At 44.6% G+C, this 24,337-nt stretch overlaps 1 protein-coding gene across 1 annotated transcript in view; it reads left to right on the top strand.

Moving 5' to 3' along the window:
* Positions 1–19,205, top strand: part of LOC311135117 (transmembrane and coiled-coil domain protein 3-like) — a 35,756-nt gene extending 16,551 nt beyond the window's left edge. Inside the window, exons 2-8 of the mRNA XM_084169005.1 lie at positions 10,088–10,288; positions 10,437–10,526; positions 10,741–10,793; positions 12,567–12,818; positions 13,188–13,637; positions 14,023–14,158; positions 15,688–19,205. Of these exons, the coding sequence (XP_084025131.1) occupies positions 10,088–10,288; positions 10,437–10,526; positions 10,741–10,793; positions 12,567–12,818; positions 13,188–13,637; positions 14,023–14,158; positions 15,688–15,990 (1,485 nt within the window). The 3' untranslated portion in view covers positions 15,991–19,205. The remainder of the gene's footprint in view (positions 1–10,087; positions 10,289–10,436; positions 10,527–10,740; positions 10,794–12,566; positions 12,819–13,187; positions 13,638–14,022; positions 14,159–15,687) is intronic.
* The last annotated feature ends 5,132 nt before the right edge of the window (positions 19,206–24,337 follow it).

Below are 24,337 nucleotides of genomic sequence, written 5' to 3'. Positions count from 1 at the left end.
GGCAAGCGGTGTTGGGGTGGGTTGTGTTGGGGTGGGTAGTGTTGGGGTGGGTAGTGTTGGGGTGGGGTGGGTAGTGTTGAGGTGGGTAGTGTTGGGGTGGGTAGTGTTGGGGTGGGTTGTGTTGGGGTGGGTAGTGTTTGGGTGGGTAGTGTTGGGGTGGGTAGTGTTGAGGTGGGTAGTGTTGGGGTGGGTAGTGTTGGGGTGGGTAGTGTTGAGGTGGGTAGTGTTGGGGTGGGTAGTGTTGGGGTGGGTAGTGTTGGGGTGGGAAGGGTAGTGTTGGGGTGGGTAGTGTTGGGGTGGGTAGTGTTGGGGTGGGGTGGGTAGTGTTGGGGTGGGTTGTGTTGGGGTGGATAGTGTTGGGGTGGGTAGTGTTGGGGTGGGTAGTGTTGGGGTGGGTTGTGTTGGGGTGGGTAGTGTTGAGGTGGGTAGTGTTGGGGTGGGTAGTGTTGGGGTTGGTAGTGTTGGGGTGGGGTGGGTAGTGTTGGGGTGGGTTGTGTTAGGGTGGGTTTTGTTGGGGTGGGTTGTGTTGGGGTTGGGTGGGGTGGGTTGTGTTGTGTTGGTGTGGGGTGGGGTGGGGTGGGGTGGGTTGTCAATCTCTTTTGACTGACACACTGAACTGAAGAACTCAGGATGGATGACTCAGATTGAAGTGTGTGTGTGTGTGTGTGTGTGTGTGTGTGTGTGTGTGTGACCAGGCAGGTTGAGTTTGATATTGCCACACCCTCCAGCTAATAAACAATAAACCTACCTAACATGACATATTGAAGTTTGAGACACCATTGTTAAGGACCGGAATTATGATTAAACTTTAATCACTTTAATTGCCTGCTAAACACTGTGAATCCAGAGCCCTCGTGCTGGAGCCGACAGGGTTAGAGTAACGTCATCTATGGCCAGCCCCTGCCTCAGCCATGGCCAGCCCCTCCCTCAGCCATGGCCAGCCCCTCCCTCAGCCATGGCCAGCCCCTCCCTCAGCCATGGCCTGCCCCTCACTCAGCCATGGCCAGCCCCTCCCTCAGCCATGGCCAGCCCCTGCCTCAGCCATGGCCAGCCCCTCCCTCAGCCATGGCCAGCCCCTCCCTCAGCCATGGCCTGCCCCTCACTCAGCCATGGCCAGCCCCTCCCTCAGCCATGGCCAGCCCCTCCCTCAGCCATGGCCAGCCCCTCACTCAGCCATGGCCAGCCCCTCCCTCAGCCATGGCCAGCCCCTCCCTCAGTCATGGCCAGCCCCTCCCTCAGTTGGGCCAGGAGTCCTCAGCCAGGAGCACCTGACCATATGAACCCCACTCCACACCCTCCTTCCTTTCCCTCTGGCCTCTGCCTCCCAAGAGTATAGGCTATATGCCCGCACAGCTCAAGTGAAAATTAGGGCATCTCCACAGCAACTTGAAAGTACAGTCAGTGCACTTTCTTATTAGCTTTGATTCAGGTAGAAGAGCCTCTTATCCAGAGGAAAGTACAGATTGTAAAACGGAAAGTGGAAACGTGAGATGAACAGCAGCATAAGTTCTAGCGTGACAAGGAGCAGTAAATGTTAACGTACTCATTTCGTTTTTCAGATGAGGAACCTAGTATTCTTTCTGACCCACTCGGGCTTCGCCTCAGCTGCAGGCTATACCGTAAGCGTTAACGTCGTCGATATAGCGGTCATCCGAGCACCAAACCTCTCCCCATCAATTCGTCTATTTATGTTTCTACGTCCCATATCATTCAGTACTATAACCCCAATAGCAGCTTTAATATAAACTTAAAATAGCCTAAACGATTTGTTTTCGAACCAGAGGCATGAAATCGAAGAACTGTTGCCTCAAGCGTTTTCCAGTGGTGCCAGAGTCAGACTAACATGCAATGCGTTCTGGGTAACTCTGAGGCTGAAACAGACAACAGGTGTTTGTGTTGCTCTCTGAACTCAAATACACCTCTGGTAATCGGACCAGACATTACATTTACATTTACATTTACATTTTAGTCATTTAGCAGACGCTCTTATCCAGAGCGACTTACAGGAGCAATTAGGGTTAAGTGCCTTGCTCAAGGGCACATTTACGTCATTTAGCAGACGCTCTTAACCAGAGCGACTTACAAATTGGTGCAATCACCCTATAGCCAGTGGGATAACCACTTTACAAATTTATTTTATTTTATTTTATTTTTTTGTGGGGGGGGGGTAGAAGGATTACACACACTTCTCTGCACTTCCTCAACAAAGAGGACATGACCAGCTTCTCTCTCGGCGTCTGACAGAGTGGACCATTTTGAGTTTCCGAAGGATTAAAATACAGTGTTTTGTTGGGGTTGCCACATAGGCGCCATCTTAGATATTACATTAAGATTAGACTCGTCCCTCCCAGGGCCCATATGTCAGGATTCAGGACACTCACAATGACTGATTCAAGACAGAGGATCCATATGCATTAGCTGGTCCGTTGGACCGCAGTCCAGTCCCAGGCAGAGGCTGGAGGCTGGACAATAGGTTGTTCTCTGAGGAGAAAGAGGCCTCTGTTTAGCAAGGCTTGACACACAGTGAGAGGTTGGAGAAAGCGAGGGAGAGAGAGAGAGATGTTGAGAGAGGGAGGCTGGAGAGAGCGAGGGAGAGGGAAAGCGCGAGAGAGAGAGAGAGAGATGTTGAGAGAGGGAGGCTGGAGAAAGCGAGGGAGAGGGAAAGCGAGAGAGAGATGTTGAGAGAGGGAGTCTGGAGAGAGAGAGACGGGCATAGTTGTGGTTGTGAAGAGGTGTTCTGTTCTGCCTCTTGTTCCACAGTATTTCTATATATTATACAGTAGCAACATGCGACTATAGAATGGCAGATATAGCCTGATTAGATGCATATATAACAAACTAGGGCTACTAAGGTATCAGTGGTTTTGGTGTATCTGTAAAACCACAATGGTTCAACCCACATCCTAACAATACCTGTTTAGGCCTATATTGTACACTCCCCTCAATACACACGGAGTGTACAAAACATTAGGAACACCTTGCACCCCCTTTTGCCCTCAGAACAGACTCAACTCTACAAGGTGTCAAGCGTTCCACAGGGATGCTGGCCCATGTTGACTCCAATGCTTCCCACAGCTGTGTCAAGTTGGCTGGATGTCCTTTGGGTGATGGACAATTCTTGAAACACAGGAAACTGTTGAGCGTGAAAAACCCATCAGCGTTGCAGTACTTGACACTCAAACTGGTGCACCTGGCACCTACTACCATATCCCGTTCAAGACACTTAAATATTTGGTCTTGCCCATTCACTCTCTGAATGGCACACATACACAATCCATGTCTCAATTGTCTCAAGGCTTAAAAATCCTTCTTTAGCCTGTCTCCTCCCCTTCATCTACAATGATTGAATTAGATTTAACAGGTGACATCAATAAGGGATCATAGCTTTCACCTGGATTCACCTGGTCAGTCTATGTCATGGAAAGTGTGGGGTGTTCCTAATGTTTTGTACACTCAGTGTATTTGGACAATGAAGCTAAAATGTTGTGGCTCTATGCTCCAGCATTTTGGCTTTGAGATCAAATGTTTCATATGAGGCGACAGTACAGAATGTCACCTTTTATTTATGGGTATTTTCATACATATCTATTTGACCGTTTAGAAATTAAAGCACTTTATGTTCAGTACATGACCAAAAGTATGTGGACACCTGCTTGTCGAACATCTCATTCCAAAATCATGGGCATTAATATGGAGTTGGTCCCCCTTTTGCTGCTATAACAGCCTCCACTCTTCTGGGAAGGCTTTCCACTACAGTGAGGGAAAAAAGGATTTGATCCCCTGCTGATTTTGTAAGTTGGCCCACTGACAAAGAAATGACCAGTCTATAATTTTAATGGTAGGTTTATTTGAACAGTGAGAGACAGAATAACAACAACAAAAATCCAGAAAAACGCATGTCAAAAATGTTATATATTGATTTGCATTTTAATGAGGGAAATAAGTATTTGACCCCCTCTCAATCAGAAAGATTTCTGGCTCCCAGGTGTCTTTTATACAGGTAACGAGCTGAGATTAGGAGCACACTCTTAAAGGGAGTGCTCCTAATCTCAGCTTGTTACCTGTATAAACGACACCTGTCCACAGAAGCAATCAATCAATCAGATTCCAAACTCTCCACCATGGCCAAGACCAAAGAGCTCTCCAAGGATGTCAGGGACAAGATTGTAGACCTACACAAGGCTGGAATGGGCTACAAGACCATCGCCAAGCAGCTTGGTGAGAAGGTGACAACAGTTGGTGCGATTATTCGCAAATGGAAGAAACACAAAATAACTGTCAATCTCCCTCGGTCTGGGGCTCCATGCAAGATCTCACCTCGTGGAGTTACAATGATCATAAGAACGGTGAGGAATCAGCCCAGAACTACACGGGAGGATCTTGTCAATGATCTCAAGGCAGCTGGGACCATAGTCACCAAGAAAATAATTGGTAACACACTACACCGTGAAGGACTGAAATCCTGCAGCGCCCGCAAGGTCCCCCTGCTCAAGAAAGCACATATACAGGGCCGTCTGAAGTTTGCCAATGAACATCTGAATGATTCAGAGGAGAACTGGGTGAAAGTGTTGTGGTCAGATGAGACCAAAATCGAGCTCTTTGTCATCAACTCAACTCGCCGTGTTTGGAGGAGGAGGAATGCTGCCTATGACCCCAAGAACACCATCCCCACCATCAAACATGGAGGTGGAAACATTATGCTTTGGGGGTGTTTTTCTGCTAAGGGGACAGGACAACTTCACCGCATCAAAGGGACGATGGACGGGGCCATGTACCGTCAAATCTTGGGTGAGAACCTCCTTCCCTCAGCCAGGGCATTGAAAATGGGTCGTGGATGGGTATTCCAGCATGACAATGACCCAAAACACACGGCCAAGGCAACAAAGGAGTGGATCAAGAAGAAGCACATTAAGGTCCTGGAGTGGCCTAGCCAGTCTCCAGACCTTAATCCCATAGAAAATCTGTGGAGGGAGCTGAAGGTTCGAGTTGCCAAACGTCAGCCTCGAAACCTTAATGACTTGGAGAAGATCTGCAAAGAGGAGTGGGACAAAATCCCTCCTGAGATGTGTGCAAACCTGGTGGCCAACTACAAGAAACGTCTGACCTCTGTGATTGCCCACAAGGGTTTTGCCACCAAATACTAAGTAATGTTTTGCAGAGAGGTCAAATACTTATTTCCCTCATTAAAATGCAAATCATTTTATAACATTTTTGACATGCGTTTTTCTGGATTTTTTAAATGTTATTCTGTCTCTCACTGTTCAAATAAACCTACCATTAAAATTATAGACTGATCATGTCTTTGTCAGTGGGCAAACGTACAAAATCAGCAGGGGATCAAATACTTTTTTCCCTCACTGTAGATGTTGGAACATTGCTGCGTGGACTTGCTTCCATTCAGCCGCAAGAGCATTAGTGAGGTCGGGCACTGATGTTGGGCAATTAGGCCTGGCTCGCAGTCGGCATTCCAATTCATCCCAAAGGTGTTCGATGGGGTTGAGATCAGGGCTCTGTGCAGGCCAGTCAAGTTCTTCCACACCGATCTCGACAAACCATTTCTGTATGGACCTCGCTTTGTGCACGGGGGCATTGTCATGCTGAAACAGGAAATGGCCTTCCCCAAACTGTTGCCACAAAGTTGTAAGCACAGAATTGTCTAGAATTTCATTGTATGCTGTAAGATTTTCCTTCACTAGAGCTAAGGGGCCTAGCCCGAACGATGAAAAACAGCCCCAGACCATTATTGCTCCTCCACCAACCTTTAGAGTTGGCACTATGCATTGGGGCAGGTAGCGTTCTCCTGGCATCTGCCAAACCCAGATTCATCCGTCGGACTTCCAGATGGTAAAAACGAGATTCATTACTCCAGAGAATGCATTTCCACTGCTCCAGAGTCCAATGGCGGCGAGCTTTATACCACTCCAGCTGACACTTGGCATTGCGCCTGGTGATCTTAGGCTTGGGTGCGGCTGCTCGGCCTTGGAAAAACATTTCATGAAGCTCTCGACGAACAGTTCTTGTGCTGACGTTGCTTCCAGAGGCAGTTTGGAACTCAGTAGTGTGTTGCAACCGAGGACAGACGATTTTTACACGCTACGTGTTTCAGCACTCGGCGGTCCCGTTCTGTGAGCTTGTGTGGCCTACCACTTTTGCGGATGAGCCGTTGTTGCTCACAGACGTTTCCACTTCACAATAACAGCACTTACAGTTGACCAGGGCAGCTCTAGAAGGGAAGAAATCTGACGAACTGACTTGTTGGTGGAAAGGTGGCATCCTATGACGGTGCCACGTTGAATGTCACTGAGCTCTTCAGTAAGGTCATTCTACTGCCAATGTTTGTCTTTGGCGATTGCACGGCTGTGGGCTCGATTTTATACACCTGTCAGCAACGGGTGTGGCTGAAATAGCTGAATCCACCCTTTGAAGGGGTGTCCACATACTTTTCTATATATAGTGTATCTAGTCCCCCCATGTGAAGAAGTCATAAGTATTTGGACAAATTGTGTATCAAAGTAGTCAAAGGTTGAGTATCTTTTCTCATATTTCTTGCACGCAATGACTACGTCAAGCTTGTGACTCTACAAACTCGTTGGATGCTTTTGCAGTTGGTTTGGGTTGTGTTTTGGGTTGTGTTTTGGGTTGTGTTTTGCCCAATAGTAACTGATTGGTGAATGATGACTGGAGTAATTTTTGTATTAGTATGCTTTTGTTGTGGCCTTGTAAAACACATCTAACCCTTGTGTGGCACTATAAATGTTGTATGAACACAAAGTTCAGCGGTTGAGCAATCTGGTGTTACTAAATATAGGCTACCAAGAGCTTGATACAAAATACCAAAATACGTGTACTGACAGTGACAGGAATGAAAAGAGGAAGCATTGAGCTGAATGTGTCTATCTGAATGTGTGTGTGGTTGTGTGTGTGTGTGTGTGTGTGTGTGTGTGTGTGTGTCTTTTTGTTTGTGTGTGTGTGTGTATGTCAAAACAACTTAACCAGCCTGTTTCTCTAACCCGTACCTTTTCAATGTTTCACCTGACAGACGGTCATGAGGCAGGCGGGTAGCTGCCATGAAAAATGTATGCGCTCACTAACTGTACGTCGCTCTGGATAAGAGCGTCTGCTAAATGACTAAAATGTAAAACACGTAGCCTTGTCTCTAACCCGTACCTTCTCAATGTTTCACCTGACAGACGGTCATGAGGCAGGCGGGTAGCTGCCATGTAACTTTATCATGCAATACGTAACCTTGCGTTGAAATGTTATGTAAGATTGAAAGACTGGTTAGTCTGGTTGGGTCACCACCACACACCCAAAACCACGTGTTTAGTGATTGTTAGCCTGCCTGCTGGTCTGAGAACCAGCCAACTGTGTTGCAGTTCACTGATGAAGGAAAAGTCTGTGTTGTTGTTCTATCTGTCCTTACCTCACATCGTGTCGTTCCAAATGGCATCATATTTCCTTTATAGTGCTCTACTTCTTGTGGGTCCTGGTGAAAGTAGTGCACTATAAAGGGCATAGGGTGTAATTTGGGACACAAGCTGTATTTAAAGTACATTGACCAAGGGTTAGTTAAGTTACAACACTCTCCTACAGTCATATGTTCTATGATGTCTGGGTTCACCTTCATAATCAGTGTTGCAAAAGGTCAGTCTAAGAGTATGTGCTGTTGTGAACCCGCATTGATCAAGGATTAGCAGATTGCTGTTAGGTTTGACTTTCCTTGTAACTGGATCATTCTATGGTTTCCGCCATTTCACCTCACATGGCCTTCGTTAAAAATAGTTAACACTTACAGAAGTGTTAAAGCTTATTTTTTATTTTTTATTATGAAGTTTAATATTTACACATCATGTAATATTCTCACACAAGGTTTTGCAAAGATGGTCCACTTCAACTTCGTTAGCTCTGTAACAGGCTGTACTTTAGTGAAGGTCATGTGAACAGCACACTGCAAATCTGGCAACAAGCTGGCAACAAAAACCCTAATCCCAACCAATATTAATTGAGCGATTTAGCGATTTCTTAAATGTAGGCCTATGTTTGTTTCTAGTCAGTTGTGGTGTAGATTCTAGCTCTTAGTTTCCAGTGCCAGCATCGTATGTAAATATCTGATTAGTACCACTGTTTCACTTCCCTAAAATACTTAGACTCCAACTAGATCAGCCTGATAAGTGTGTGCTGACACCATAGGAAAATAGTGCATTACAGTAAAACAAAAAAAAACACTTACTAGCAGTGAGGGGAATTGCATGTGTTCATGTCATAGAAACTTGAAAAGGATGAGTTAACTTGATGCCATAGGAACTTGAAAAGGATGAGTTGACTTGATGCCATATGAATTTGAAAAGAATTAGTTGACTTGATGCCACAGGAACTTGAAAAGGATGAGTTGACTTTGATGCCATATGAATTTGAAAAGAATTAGTTGACTTGATGCCACAGGAACTTGAAAAGGATGAGTTGACTTGATGACATAGACAAATAATAACAATGAGTTTTACAACCAAATAATTGCAGCATTACTGCAAAAATGGAAGAGGAAAGTGGAAGGAGGAAAAAGTAAGGAACGTGTCTGTAGGCCTTGCATTAAAGAACATAATTGGTTAAAGAAAATTGTGATAAATAAAATGTTTTACCAGTTTCATTTAAGGACCAAAAGATTGACAGCCGTCCCATATAGATTGCAAAATAGTTGGGAAGAGATTTTTGACGCACCGATTCCACGGCATAGTGTTTATGAACTGATACACAAAACGACGCCGGATTCAAAACTTAGAATTTTTCAATTTAAATTATTATATAAAATTCTTGCTACCAATAGAATGTTATTTGTATGGGGGATACAATATTGTCATAGGAAAATATGTACATTGTGTTGTCATAGGAAAATATGTACATTGTGTTGTCATAGGAAAAGATGTACATTGTGTTGTCATAGGAAAATATGTACATTGTGTTGTCATAGGAAAATATGTACATTGTGTTGTCATAGGAAAATATGTACATTGTGTTGTCATAGGAAAATATGTACATTGTGTTGATGACATCGACAAATAATAACAATGAGTTGATGTCATAGGAAAATAATTACATTGTGTTGATGTCATAGGAAAATAAGTACATTGTGTTGATGTCATAGGAAAATAATTACATTGTGTTGATGCCTTAGGAAAATGGTACATTACAGTAAAACCAATGACTAGCTACTTTCTAGTAGAGGTTTTCTGTGGTGTGGTGCGGTCATGAGAAACATGTTGATGCCATAGGTGAGTGGTGTATCAGCACAGGAAAACGCATGGGTTACTGTCTAGTACAGTAGGGGGGACTTTCTGAGTGTGTTGCTGGGTGTATGTGTTTCTTACTCGGTCGTTATCTTTGACCTAGATGTACAGGCTCCGTTTCTCATCATCATAACACATGGCCATCATCCTGTCATCTGGACGCTACAGCGTAAACAAATTAGGAGCTGGGTCCCAAAATATAACAGACGTGCCAAATAAGGGCTTTACACACACACACACACTCACACACACACACACACACACACACTCACACACAAAGAGAGCGCACCCGCAGAAAATAGGTATTTGGAACACATATTTGGAATAGCCTTTGTGTTTGGTATCATGAGTGAGACAGTTCCTCATTCCCAGTAAACATCCTTTTGGTTCTGAAGTGTCTGATTGCCTTGCAGTTCTGTAGTTCAGGCAGGTTTAAGCAGATTCATAAACGATTTATAAACTCATAATTACCAGTTTATAAACTACTTACAAACCCTTTATGAATCCTTTATTAGGTATACCTTATGTAAAGTGTTACTAAATTCATTGTGTGGTGGGGCTGGGTACTGTGACAGCAAGAAGAACATCTTCCATTGTCACTGTATAATGGATCAATAAAGATGTGTTGTGTTGTGTAACATTGTATTCCTTCGATTGTCTGTCTGACTGAAGGTTCTATGGCAAATGTCCTCCACTTTATGTAAAGTGTTACCAAATCCATTTCTCTGTCTGGCGGAGTTTGTGACTATAAAGGGATTGATTGATTGATTGTCTGCCTGATGGTTCTGTGGTCGTGTTCCCTCCAGGCGGAACGGAGCAGTGGTGATGGGAACAGCCTGAACATTCCGGAGTCGATGCGTCGGGGCAGCTCAGAGAACAACCTAGATCTGGATCTGAGCGGCATCCCAGATTCCCAACGCTACCTAGACTCCTCCCACCGCAGCTTAGACTCCTCCTACCGCTCCCTGCCCCCCGGACTCAACAGCCTGCAGCAGAAGATCCTCCGGGTAAATTAGGAATCCTCAATGAATCACATATGGACTTTATTTATTTTATCATTGACTGTCTTGTTGGTATTGATATGATTATCATGATATGTCTTAATGTATAACAAAATGTCCTTTTGGGGATAATAAAGCCATGATCTTATTTTAGGTGACTGAGGAGTTGAAGATTGAGCAGGAGGCGCGTGACGACAATGTGGCCGAGTACCTGAAATTGGTGAACAGTGCCGACAAGCAGCAGGTGTATAACTAAACTTTTTCTTACCCCTGACTTAACACTTTTCATTTCTTGCTAGCACTGATTTTGCTGCATATGGTGGCTATACTGAAGAAAGTTTCACTTGCGATGATTGCAATAAGTGTTTGTTAAACCTACCTATGATGATCGCAAGTCACTCTGGATAAGAGCGTCTGATTGCTAAATGTCTAATTATGTAAATGTAAAACAAATGCAGGTGGGGCGCATCAAGCAGGTGTTTGAGAAGAAGAACCAGAAGTCAGCCCACAGGTACTGTTTTATATTTAAGCAGTAAGGCCCGAAAGGGTGTGAGATATGGCCAATATACCACGGCTAAGGGCTGTTCTTATGGATACAGCCTTTAGCCATGGTATATTGGCAATATACCACATTAGAGACTGCTGCCTATAGACATAGACTAGAAATCACTGGCCACTTTAAGAAATGGAACACTAGCCACTTTAATAATGTTGACATATCTTGCATTACTCATCTCATATGTATATACTGTATTCTATACTATTCTACGGTATCTTAGTCACTTTAATAATGTTGACATATCTTGCATTAATCATCTCATATGTATATACTGTATTCTATGCTATTCTACTGCATCTTAGTCCATGCCGCTCTGACATCACTCGTCCATATATGTATATATGTATTCTTAATTAATTCCTTACTTAGATTTGGGTGTATTGGGTATGTGTTGTGAAATTGTTGGATATTACTTGTTAGATATTACTGCACTGTCGAAACTAGAAGCACAAGCATTTCGCTACAACCGCAATAACATCTGCTAAACACGTGTATGTGACCAATAAAACTTGATTTGATTTGCTATTATAAACTGGTTACCAATGTAATTAGAACCGTAAAAATAGATGTTTTATCATTTCAGCCAATCAGCATTCAGGGATCGAACCACGCAGTTTATAATACCTCTTTGTAACCTTGTTTTTTTGTGAAGTGCTGTTGTGACTTTGGGTAAAATGCACTTTAAATCCAATTATAAACTGGGTGGTTCGAGCCTTGAATGCTGATTGGCTGACAACTGTGGTATATCAGACCGTATACCACGGGTATGACAAATGTACTGAATACTCAGGAAGAAAAAGTTGTAGATTCACGCGCAGAGCGCGGCAGGTGTTTATTTCACCTTCGCAGAAGACAGGAATCGTGGTCACAGGCAGGCAATGGTCATACACAGGCAGGCAAACAGGCAGGTGAAACAAAACTAGGACTGAAGGCTGAAACTGATGCTCACAAACGAGCTAGGAAAAGGCTTAGTGGAGTGAAAACGAACAATACCTCACAAGGCACAAACAGAAAGAACTGAACTAAATAAGGAGCTGATGAGACCAGGTGAGTAACTAACACAGGTGAAATCAATGAACAAAAATGAAAGACAGGGCTACGTTCAAGAACACAAAGAAACAGGGCTACGTTCAAGAACACAAAGAAACAGGGCTACGTTCAAGAACACAAAGAAACAGGGCTACGTTCAAGAACACAAAGAAACAGGACTACGTTCAAGAACACAAAGAAACAGGACTACGTTCAAGAACACAAAGAAACAGGGCTACGTTCAAGAACACAAAGAAACAGGGCTACGTTCAAGAACACAAGGTGAACTAAGAAAATAAATACAGAACCTTACAACAAAACATGTGTTTTTACTGTTCTAATTACGTTGGTAACCAGTTTATAATAGCAATAAGGCACCTCTGGGGTTTGTGGTATATGGCCAATATACCACGGCTAAGGGCTGTATCCAGGCACTCCGCGTTGCGTTGTGCAATATATCACACCCCCTCAGGCCTTATTGCTTAAATAACTATATGTCAGAAGTATGTTGAATACTTACAGTGGTCTTGCAGAAGCAATCACACCAATACACTTGAAAACATTCCCAGCTTCTCGATACCTCTTTTTTAACCATACCCGACCATACATTTTATACCCTTTTTTTTGTGGATTGTGTTGTGACACTGTGTAAAATGCACTTTAAAATGCAAATAAACATGAAGACCTCACCCACAGCATTGCCAACATGCAAAAGAAGTTGGAGCAGTATCATAAGAAGATGAAGGACAGCAGTGAGAAGGATGCCAGCTCCAAACACCACAGCAGCCCCAAGGACACCTCCAAGGACAGGCTGAGCCTCACTATGAGCAACGTGAGCAGTGGTAGTGGACGACATCCCACGGACAAGATCAAGACTGTGGGGCCCGGCGTCTCACTCTCACCTCCGTTCTTCTTCAGCAAGCCCCGGGACTTTGCCAACCTCCTTAGGTACTGATGCAGGGCTGCCGCATGCTTTCAATGTGCCCCAACCGTGTGTGTGTGTGTGTGTGTGTGTGTGTGTGTGTGTGTGTGTGTGTGTGTGTGTGTGTGTGTGTGTGTGTGTGTGTGTGTGTGTGTGTGTGTGTGTGTGTGGTGTGTGGGGATACAGATTTATCAGGCCACCATACATTGACATCTGTGTGTGCGTGTGTGTGAGAGCTAACAAAGTGATAACCCCCTGGGATTGATTCTGGGTCTCAGACAGAAGAGACAGCTTGTCTTACCGTCTTACCAAGCCCTCAGTGGCCTTAGTGGATATGGATTCATCATGTCACCATACATTGACGATAGATAATAAAAGTTCATTTTCTTCTTCAGGAACAAGTTTGGCAGTGCCGACAACATCGCCCACCTCAAGACCTCCCTGGATACGCCCTCTTCCTTCCACTCTGAAGGCGCTGGGCGGGGCCTGAGCGGCAGTGCCACCATAGTGGATGGGAAGACCGTGACCCCCGCAGCCACAACGACCCCCAAGTACACCAGCGACGACGAGTGTTCCTCTGGCACATCCCTGTCTGCGGACAGCAACGGGAACACCGTGGCTCTTGGGGTTGGCCTGGGCGTAGAAGGGGGTTTGGGGGCTGCAGTGACCCCTGGACAGAGCCTGGAGGCTGGGGACGGCCAGGGGAGGCTTGGCCTGACCATGGAGGAGGCGAGGGAGATCAGGGAGGCCCAGGGGCAGCTGGAGGAGGACATGGAGGCACTAAGGACCCAGTTCAAGAAAGACTACGGCTTCATCACCCAAACGTTACAGGAGGAGAGATACAGGTATGTTTACATGGCAGCAATTGGATCACATTACAGAGTGTTATAGGAATGTTGTAGGAATGTTATAGGAATGTTACAGGAGGTGAGCTACAGGTCAGAACACACAGCATTGTGAACCTCCATTAAAGGAACAACATGGCTGGCATGCTGAGCACCTTCAGATGGTGTTAGGCCTCTATCTGCCAAGCTGTTTATTTGGCTGTTTTGTTTTGCTTGTCTTCAGTGGCTCTATGTACCTAAATTGCCAGTGAATGACCAATCACCATTGTGTATACATTTGTATATCCTGGTAGGTATGAGTGAATGACCAATCACCATTGTATATACATTCCTATTTCCAGGTAGGTATGAGTGAATTACCAATTCTTCTTCTATTTCCTTGTAGGTATGAGCGGTTGGAGGACCAGCTGAATGACCTGACAGAGCTCCACCAGGCGGAAACAGCCGACCTGAAACAGGAGCTGGCAAGCATCGAGGAGAGAGTAGCCTACCAGGCCTACGAGAGAGCCAGAGATATACAGGTACTGTAGGAGGGGTGGGGAGAGGAGGAGAGGAGAGGAGAGGGGAGGAGAGAGGAGGAGGAGAGGAGAGGAGAGGAGAGGAGAGGAGAGGAGAGGAGAGGAGAGGAGAGGAGAGGAGAGGAGAGGAGAGGAGAGGAGAGGAGAGAGGAGGAGGAGAGGGAGGAGAGGGGAGGAGAGGGGAGGAGAGGGGAGGAGAGAGGAGGAGAGGGAAGGAGAGAGGAGAGGAGAGAGGAGGAGGAGAGGGAGGAGAGGGGAGGAGAGAGGAGGAGGAGGAGAGAGGAGAAGAGGGGATGAGGAGAGAGGAGGAGAGAGGAGGAGAGGGGAGGAGAGAGGAGGAGAGGGGAGGAGAGAGGAGGAGAGGGTGGCCATCCGGGCCTACGAGAGGGCTTGCGATAATCATGGAGATGTCTCTTTTCATTCATCAAATTATTTTAGAGTGGACGAATGTGCGCAGGCAGCCAGCCTTACAGGAGCCTTTTGAAGTGATGGTTTGACAATCAGATAAAAACATCATGACTGGTTGTGGTTATGCCACAAAAGGTCAAATAGGGATTCTATATGTCATTCTATGATTAGGCTGCCCAACATTTTTCACATAGGAGGTCTCGTACCTGGAAGAAATGACATCTACTTTCACCCTGGATAATTGCTACATACAATCCTTTACCAAGGTCTGGTAATAAACGATAGATAGCATCCTGTCCAGGGGGTGTACTTGTACATCAAGCTGCCTCCCACTACAGAAACAGCTCCTGCGTTATGGGCCATTGTTATGGGCCATTCTGGCCGAGACAAGTTACTACTTACTTAACTACCATTGTGCCCTTGAGCAAGGCTAAACTGCAGCAGAGCCTCTGCACTGTGCTCCTCCTCACAAAATGTGTCATGAGTGTGTCTAGGAGGTTTGGGAGCAAAATAATTTCCTTTGCAAGATGAACAATAAAGTAGTAATCTATTCTAGGAGAAGGAGAACTGGACTGGTCATATTAAAGGGGTTTATAAATTTTAATATGAAACCAATCCCATTGCTCCTCTGTTTAAACCCAAGGCTATGTTTGCTAGACAGGCTTTATTGACCACTGTTTCATTCTCTCTCTCTCTCACTCTCTCTCGCTCCCTCTCTCTTTCTCTCTCGCTCCCTCTCTCTTTCTCTCTCGCTCCCTCTCTCTCTCTCTCTCTCTCTCTCTCTCTCTCTCTCTCTCTCTCTCTCTCTCTCTCTCTCTCTCTCTCTTCTCTCTCTCTCTCTCTCTCTCTCTCTCTCTCTCACACTCTCTCTCTCACTCGCTCCCCCTCCTCTCTCTCTCTCTCTCTCTCTCTCTGTCTCTCTCTCTCTCTCTCCCTCTCTCTCTCTCTCTCTCTCTCTCTCTCTCTCTCTCTCTCTCTCTCTCTCTCTCTCTCTCTCTCTCTCTCTCTCTCTCTCTCTCTCTCTCTCTCACTCTCTCACTCGCTCCCCCTCTCTCTCTCTCTCTCTCTCTCCCTCTCTCCCCCTCTCTCTCTCTCTATCTCTCTCTCTCTCTCTCCCTCTACAGGAAGCTCTAGAGTCATGTCAGACTCGAGTCTCTAAACTAGAGCTCCAGCAGCAGCAACAACAAACTGTCCAGCTCGAGTCCAGTGACGCCAGGGTGCTTCTGGGTAAGAGCATCAACATCATGCTCGCCCTCGTCACCGTGATCCTCGTGTGCGTCTCCACGGCCGCCAAGTTCGCCGCGCCCCTCCTGAGGAGCCGACGCCACGTGATGGGCACCTTCCTGGGCATGTGTCTGCTGGCGCTGTTCTGGAAGAACTGGGAGAATCTTCAGTGTGCTGTGGAGAGTGTACTGGTGTCAGCCTGATTGGGGAGAATAGTCTAATGCTGTCCACAACCACACACTGCAACAAATGATCTCCGGACGGTTCTCAGAGCGCAGAACATCAAAATAGTATATTTATAAGTGATTAGAACGTACAGTGGTGAGATTCTACAGTGCACTGTGGGTCCTCGTGCCTGCCTGGTGGGGGAGAATGGAGCTGTCAAAGCATGATCACTGACTGGTTAATCTCACCACCCAGAATAACACTGAATATCAAGTCAATGTGAGGTGCAAGAACACATAAGGACAGACATCATAACAACAGACTGCTGAGAATGTTGTAATCCTTGATTAATGCTGGTTCTCGCAATGTTAAGTCCATCACGAGAGACTACTGCCTGTTCACTCTTAAGATTTCCATTGGTCAGAAGTGGATGATGCGGTCCACAATTGCACACGGCAACAAATGATCTCCGGACTCAGTCAGAACTCCGTCAGAACAGTATATTTCTATGTGATGAAGATCAGAAGGTGCACAGTGCAGAAGAAGTGTGATAGAGCCTGATGGGTTTAGACAGGGGACTTGGTTAAAGTATGGTTACTAACTGACTGTTTATTATACTATAGGATCTCAATCTCCCTAGTCTCTGATGGGATTGGTGGATTGGTCATGGCACATAATTATCAGAGCGCGCAGTTCTGTCGCCTCACTGTCGTCTTATGGTCGGAGAGGTTCATGGGTCTTCATGGACACACACCACACCACACCACACACACACACGGACATCTTGTTTTAATGTTATTTTATGACTGTGTCCCAAACGGCACCCTATTCCCTATATAGTGCACTACTTTTGACTAGGACCCTATGGGGCCTGTAATGCATATAGCGAAGGTGCCATTTGGGACGTACCCTATGGACTTTGTTTCATGTCTTACAGACAGACGTTCCTCATTTCTTCCTTATTGCCTGCAGTCACATGTTTGTCATCGTTTAAAACTGACTTGTTTTGTTTGCTTCTTTTATTGGATCCATTTTTAAAAGTGCAATATGTTGTATGTTATTTTTTTACCACTTCTTGTTTGTTGTTGTTTTTATTTAGAACATAATTGTATCTGTTGACCTGTCTAGATAGAGAAGTGACGGGGTGCTGTCTGAAGGTTGGGGGGTGGGGGGGGGGGGATGTCAATTTATGGTTGCCTGATGAATTCATACCCACTAAGGCCACTGAGGGTTTGTGATAAGATGAGCTGTCTCTTCTGCCTGAGACAAAATCAATCCAATGTGGTTATCGCTTTGTTTTCCCACCAGATTATCGCTCTTTAAACATCAAGCAATATTTTTCACCTGCCCTCAAAGCCCACAACCACACTGAAACAGCAGAGAGACATGCACGGTGTCACTTCTTCAATTCTCTTACAATACTCAAATATCTTATGGGATTTTATTTTTGCGGTTTTACAGAATTCCAATGGTAATAATTAATGTGATTGAGAAAGGATTTCTCAGAGAGGAGGAGGGACTGATTGATTGATTGATGATCGATTTATTGATTGATGATGTTTGTAGTCCTTCAAGAGGAAATACTGGACTATCTACAACACTGTGATATGAGGGTTATTTGACTATCCCACTGAGAAACACTTTTTCTATGATAGCTGGGTCATTCCACAAATTCGGTGCCTTTTGAGAAGTGTAACTTGGTAAAATAAATAAATACATTGATTTCACAAAATGTTGGCATTCTCTCATAAAGAGCACTTGTTCAACTTCAGAAGAAAAAAAAGTTTTCCTATCTCAAGAGGTTAAATAAAAAAAATGACTATAGTGCCTATTAAGTGTCAAATAAAGTAACAATGTTGACCATAACAGGGTTGACGATTTCATCTTAAATCAGCCATAAATCCCAGGGGGAATGGAAGCTTGTTGTGTCCAACAGGGAGTGGCAATTGAATGCAAGCTTCACGCTCAGTTTTCTACCACAAAACACCATAAAATGGCCAGAAATACTAGAACCAGCTCACCTGCTTTTACTCTATGATTTGACAATTAGATGTTCAATGTTTCTTTTGAAAATAATATTTAAAAAAAGGAATAGTTCCACAATATTAAAACGAGTTCAGTTCACGTAACAGGGTTGACATTAAAATGAGGGACAGACCTAAATGAATCACTAATCACACGAAATAAATAATAATCTTCAGAAATGACTTTGTCAAAGCAACAAAATAACTAGGGCTTTAAAATGATGGTGGAAACTTGGATACATGTTGGGATTAAGTGGGTTAAAATCTTCCTCGAAGTGACACAGGGTTGACAGAGGGACGTGAAAATGCTGAATTTTCAAGTTTTATTGAATTCTCCATGTGGTCTATATTAAAGCACACTTCATTTAATGTAACAGGATTTTAATATTCTATATTAGTGCACAATTCCTACTTAAAAGGGACGCATAAGGCGCTCATTTCATGGAAGGGCCCAGCTACACTATTACAATGAGAAACAACTGAGCATTGAGCAGCCTTACATACTCCACAGTGGACAGAGGACATTGTACAGGCGTGCTTCAAGATGAGCCTTGAAAGTAGTCTATTTTATGGACTGATGTGTGATTATGAGTCTGAGGACCGGAGAGAGAGAGAGAGAGAGAGAGACTGGTATGAGGACTAGTATCTTAATTGGTATCTGTGTGAGGACTTCACATTACAAATACGGACCATATCTAACGTTTGTTTGTTTTAATAACCTTTCACCTCTAGTTAGTTTGTTTGTGTTGACCTCAGACAGGTTAGTTGTTGTTTACCTGCTGCTTACTATTTACAATATGGGATTCTGGTATCGCTTTTTTTTACAACCCGGTTTAATATGGTGCTAGGGTTACAATATTCAGGTCACTTAACCAAAATTCCCTGGTTTTCCAGAAGCGGAATTTTGCAATCCTAGATGGTACTTGCTTGGTTCAATGAATCTCAACGAAACCGAAGTGTTATATGCAATTATCACGTAATTACCGTTTTAATTTGTAAGTAACTACAGTTCCTGCTAAACAGTGGGTTGTAAAATGAAGCATTACCGAGATTCTTTGTTTCTCTGTTTTGATACACCTGAAAATGTACATGCAATGAACATGGATTGGATTTATTACAGACTCTTATTCATCTTCAGTGCATCATAATATGATTGACCTGTTATTTTGTTCTCATGTATTATGTGCCTTTCTGTATGTGACAATTCTGTTTAAATTAAACAAACATTTTTAATCAACAAACCACTCCATGATGTTTGAATGAGTGTGGACATGTTATGGTTGCTGGTTGGATTTTATTTTATTTGCTCAGGGGAAAAGTCAGGAAGTCCCCTTAGTGTGTGGATGAGAACAATGGTGAAAATAATGAATGAACTGATTAAATTAAGTAATTGGTAGTTTTGTAACGTCTGAGCCGTCAACTGTTCAGGTTCTTTACTATTCCCACAAGGGGGCGTAAGTGCTTCATCATAGATAATGATGTATAGTTACTTTAGTGGTGCAACAGCGGCCTCTACTGGTCGTAATATATAATTAATGACATTACTATTAAGTAGCTCTCCCATCTACAATAGTTTCCATTCCACACTGCAGTGAAACGAGGTCTGTCTGTCCGTTAATGGATTCAGGTATAACTATGGCTAAAATAACCCCTGTCTTTCTCTCTGTGTGCGTTGTCTCCAGCCGGGCAGCCATCAAGGGGTTTCTAGGGCAGTGTTGATGCTTGAAATGTAATGTTCATAGAGAGATGACGCTTAGCCTGGGGGGGGGTGGGGGGGGGTGGGGGGGCATATACAATATACAATATACTGAGATATATTGTATATGCTCAACATTTTGGGGGGGAAATTATGTTATTTTATACAAATACAACTGCACATTGAAAGATTTTGTTTAACAAGTAATACTTTTTTTCTCAAAAAGGTAGGGCTCAAAATTATTAACACCCCTATTATTTTGTGCCCAATAGAAATGAATGGTAAATAATGTATTGTGTCATTGTGGAGTCACTTTTGTATTGTTAATGAGAATACAATATGTTTCTGAACACTTCTACGTTAATGTGGATGCTACTATGATTACAGATAGTCCTGAATGAATTGTGAATAGTGATGAGTTAGTCACCATCACCAATAACAGAGTAGTTTAGTCTTGGGGGTATGACCACTACCTTTTTGAGGAAAAATAGCATTACTTGTAAAACCCAATCTTTCTCTGAGCAATTGTACTAGCATAAAATAATATAAATTCCCTTTTTTTATTTTTTATTATCGGACCCACTGTAGATTGATAGCTGTATCAGTAAAGGAAGATAGCTGTATCAGTAAGGAAGATAGCTGTATCAGTAAAGGAAGATAGCTGTATCAGTAAAGGAAGATAGCTGTATCAGTAAAGGAAGATAGCTGTATCAGTAAAGGAAGATAGCTGTATCAGTAAAGGAAGATAGCTGTATCTGTGTGGATCTCTCGGCACATAGACTGGGAGGCTGCACCTCACTGATCCAGGAAGAGTTAGTGAGAAAGAAAGAGCGAGACATAGAGAGAGAGAGAGAGAGAGAGAGAGAGAGAGAGAGAGAGAGAGAGAGAGAGAGAGAGAGAGAGAGAGAGAGAGAGAGAGAGAGAGAGAGAGAGAGAGAGAGAGAGAGAGAGAGAGAGAGAGAGAGACAGGGAAGAGGACAGCAGACCAGGGGGAGGGGACAGGGAAGAGGACAGCATGCCAGGGGGAGGGGACAGGGAAGAGGACAGCAGGGGATGGGACAGGGAAGAGGACAGCATGCCAGGTGTTGAGACGGGGAAGAGGACAGCAGGCCAGGGGATGGGACGGGGAAGAGCACAGCAGGCCAGGGGACAGGACGAGGAAGAGGACAGGGAATGGGACGGGGAAGAGGACAGGGAATGGGACAGGGAAGAGGACAGGGAATGGGACAGGGAAGAGGACAGGGAATGGGACGGGGATGAGGACAGGGAATGGGACGGGGAAGAGGACAGGGAATGGGACAGGGAAGAGGACAGGAATGGGACGGGGAAGAGGACAGGGGATGGGACGGGGAAGAGGACAGGGAATGGGACGGGAAGAGGACAGGGAATGGGACGGGAAGAGGACAGGGAATGGGACGGGGAAGAGGACAGGGGATGGGACGGGGAAGAGGACAGGGAATGGACGGGGAAGAGGACAGGGAATGGGACGGGGAAGAGGACAGGGGATGGGACGGGGAAGAGGACAGGGATGGGACGGGGAAGAGGACAGGGAATGGGACGGGAGAGGACAGGGAATGGGACGGGGAAGAGGACAGGGAATGGGACGGGGAGAGGACAGGGAATGGGACGGGGAAGAGGACAGGGGAATGGGACGGGGAAGAGGACAGGGGATGGGACGGGGAAGAGGACAGGGGATGGGACGGGGAAGAGGACAGGGAATGGGACGGGGAAGAGGACAGGGAATGGGACGGGGAAGAGGACAGGGGATGGGACGGGGAAGAGGACAGGGAATGGGACGGGGAAGAGGACAGGGGATGGGACGGGGAAGAGGACAGGGAATGGGACGGGGAAGAGGACAGGGAATGGGACGGGGAAGAGGACAGGGAATGGGACGGGGAAGAGGACAGGGGAATGGGACGGGGAAGAGGACAGGGAATGGGACGGGGAAGAGGACAGGGGATGGGACGGGGAAGAGGACAGGGAATGGGACGGGGAAGAGGACAGGGGATGGGACGGGGAAGAGGACAGGGAATGGGACGGGGAAGAGGACAGGAATGGGACGGGGAAGAGGACAGGAATGGGACGGGGAAGAGGACAGGGGATGGGACGGGGAAGAGGACAGGGAATGGGACGGGACGGGAAGAGGACAGGGGATGGGACGGGGAAGAGGGCACTGAAAAGGGATGCTAGAGGAGGGGAATTGTGAGGGTGAGACTATATTTGCATAGAGAGAAATGACACAATCATGTGTGCAAAATCACAAATAATTTGATGTTGCCCTGATATCATATTGTGTGTGTGTTTTGCGTGTGTGTGTGTGTGTGTGTGTGTGTGTGTACGTGCGAGAGTGCGCTCATGTGTGTGTGTTTATTTCCCAGATGAGAAAGCCCTGCAGCAACTTTCAGGCCATGATTTGAACTCTTCTGGCAGTAAAGGACTCTTTCCATTTCCTGTTGCTGCTGTCATGGCAACAGTACATGTTTTATCTTTACCTCACACTTCATAGAACTGTTAATAACAGAATGTAGATCCTGGATCTGTTCATTAGGGATACAATGTATCAGTACACTTTGAAACACAAACAAGTTGTCATACAAACTACAAGACATTTAACCCTTTTACAAAATCTGTATTTGTGAATGACAATGTAAGATTTACATTTCACAAGATTACAAGGATCATAGGGATCTTCCTCAACCAAACACATATGATTCCAAATTCTGCTTTCTGTCAAAGTATTTGATCAATAAGGTCCCTGTTATGTAAGCCAGCCAAGCACTTTAAAATGCCCTAATTCAAAGGCACCTCAGATTCGCTTATTTTGTTGCTTAGCAACCACCCAGCGCCACTGCTGTGCTTGATGTTAAAACGCAGCAGCAGCAGCTTTCCCAAGCAGTAGATTGTAGCCTATGTTGGGTGAATGTGAATCACTGTATTATTGAACCCAGATGTTAGATTACATGTATTAGCTATTGTAACATTGTGAAAGGGCTATTTTATTTTTTATCAAGCTCATTCCATGTAAAATAAGTTGATTGTGCAGGTGTAATTTTTTTTTTTTTTTAATAGCCCAAAACGGCAGTACCTCAGTCTATTACCAATAGCAGTGTTATAGCCTATTTAATAGTCTAGTCAACAGCTGACGCACCAGCCTAACATCAAGCAGACGGGAATTCCAAGCAACGATGCACTGTATATAAACCCTGGATTGCTCATGCTGTGTTTTGGCCATTGAGAGGCTTTGAAGCCATGGTCGGCCATGTTGGCACTCCCCAGTATGAGCAGTCCTCCATAGGAATTAATGGAATTCTACAGTATTTCAATTAAATGTTTCAAGGACAAAATTACATGTATTTAAGTATGTTTTTGTTGAAGTGGGGGACAGTAATATAAGTTGAAATGTTGTTATACATTTTTTCATTTTTTATTTGTATGTTTAGCTCACATAATATAATTTAAAAGTATGCATTAAGGTGTCTGTAATAGAAAGAATACATCTAGTCACCCATCAATCACGTCAAAACACCTGAACTCCAACAATTACATGTTTAAAGAAATCAAAACAGTAAACAATGCATACATATGCTTTTTATACATAAAATATAAACATCTGAGTTTAAGTAAACATTAAATTATTTATTCATCAATGCCACGAACCTGGGACATTGAACTGCACCATATGAACTATTATTACTGTCAGAGAGGGCACAGATTCTTCTGCTTGTCCATGATAGGAATTAGACCAGCACAAATAACACAATGTAAAACAGCATATTGTGATTTTGGTTACAAATGGAAAAAACTGGATGAGTAAGGTAGGTTTTATATAAAATACTGCAGCAGAATGAGAAACACTTAACAGACTCAGAACAAGGAAGCCATGCCTAAACGCAGCTATACCAACACCATTCAGGTCCAGACTCAGAACAAGGAAGCCATGCCTAAACGCAGCTATACCAACACCATTCAGGTCCAGACTCAGAACAAGGAAGCCATGCCTAAACGCAGCTATACCAACACCATTCAGGTCCAGACTCAGAACAAGGAAGCCATGCCTAAACGCAGCTATACCAACACCATTCAGGTCCAGACTCAGAACAAGGAAGCCATGCCTAAACGCAGCTATACCAACACCATTCAGGTCCTAAACGCAGCTATACCAACACCATTCAGGTCCTAAACGCAGCTATACCAACACCATTCAGGTCCTAAACGCAGCTATACCAACACCATTCAGGTCCTAAACGCAGCTATACCAACACCATTCAGGTCCAGACTCAAAACAAGGAAGCCATGCCTAAACGCAGCTATACCAACACCATTCAGGTCCATGTTGCTGCTGTCGGTTGTGAGCAGCACAGCTGTAGTCCCATGTAGCTCAGTTGGTAGAGCATTGCGTTTGCAACGCCAGTGTTGTGGGTTCGTTTCCCACGGGGGACCAGTATAATAATAATTATAATTTTTTTTATGTATGCACTCACTAACTGTAAGTTGCTCTGGATAAGAGCGTCTGCTAAATGACAAAACCAAAAATTTAATTTCAGTGTTTTCGTATACTATATTACGTTTAGTATATGAGACTAGCCTGGGTAATTCTATTTCTATGGTTCAGCTTACAGAGATAAGTATTATCTCTGTAAGCTCTTGCCAACTTAATTGCTGTCA

Source organism: Coregonus lavaretus, assembly GCF_964263955.1.
Source record: "Coregonus lavaretus genome assembly, chromosome: 9".
Lineage (NCBI taxonomy): Eukaryota > Metazoa > Chordata > Actinopteri > Salmoniformes > Salmonidae > Coregonus > Coregonus lavaretus.
Note: the sequence above shows the minus strand (reverse complement) of the source record. Positions and strands in the feature narration are given on the sequence as shown.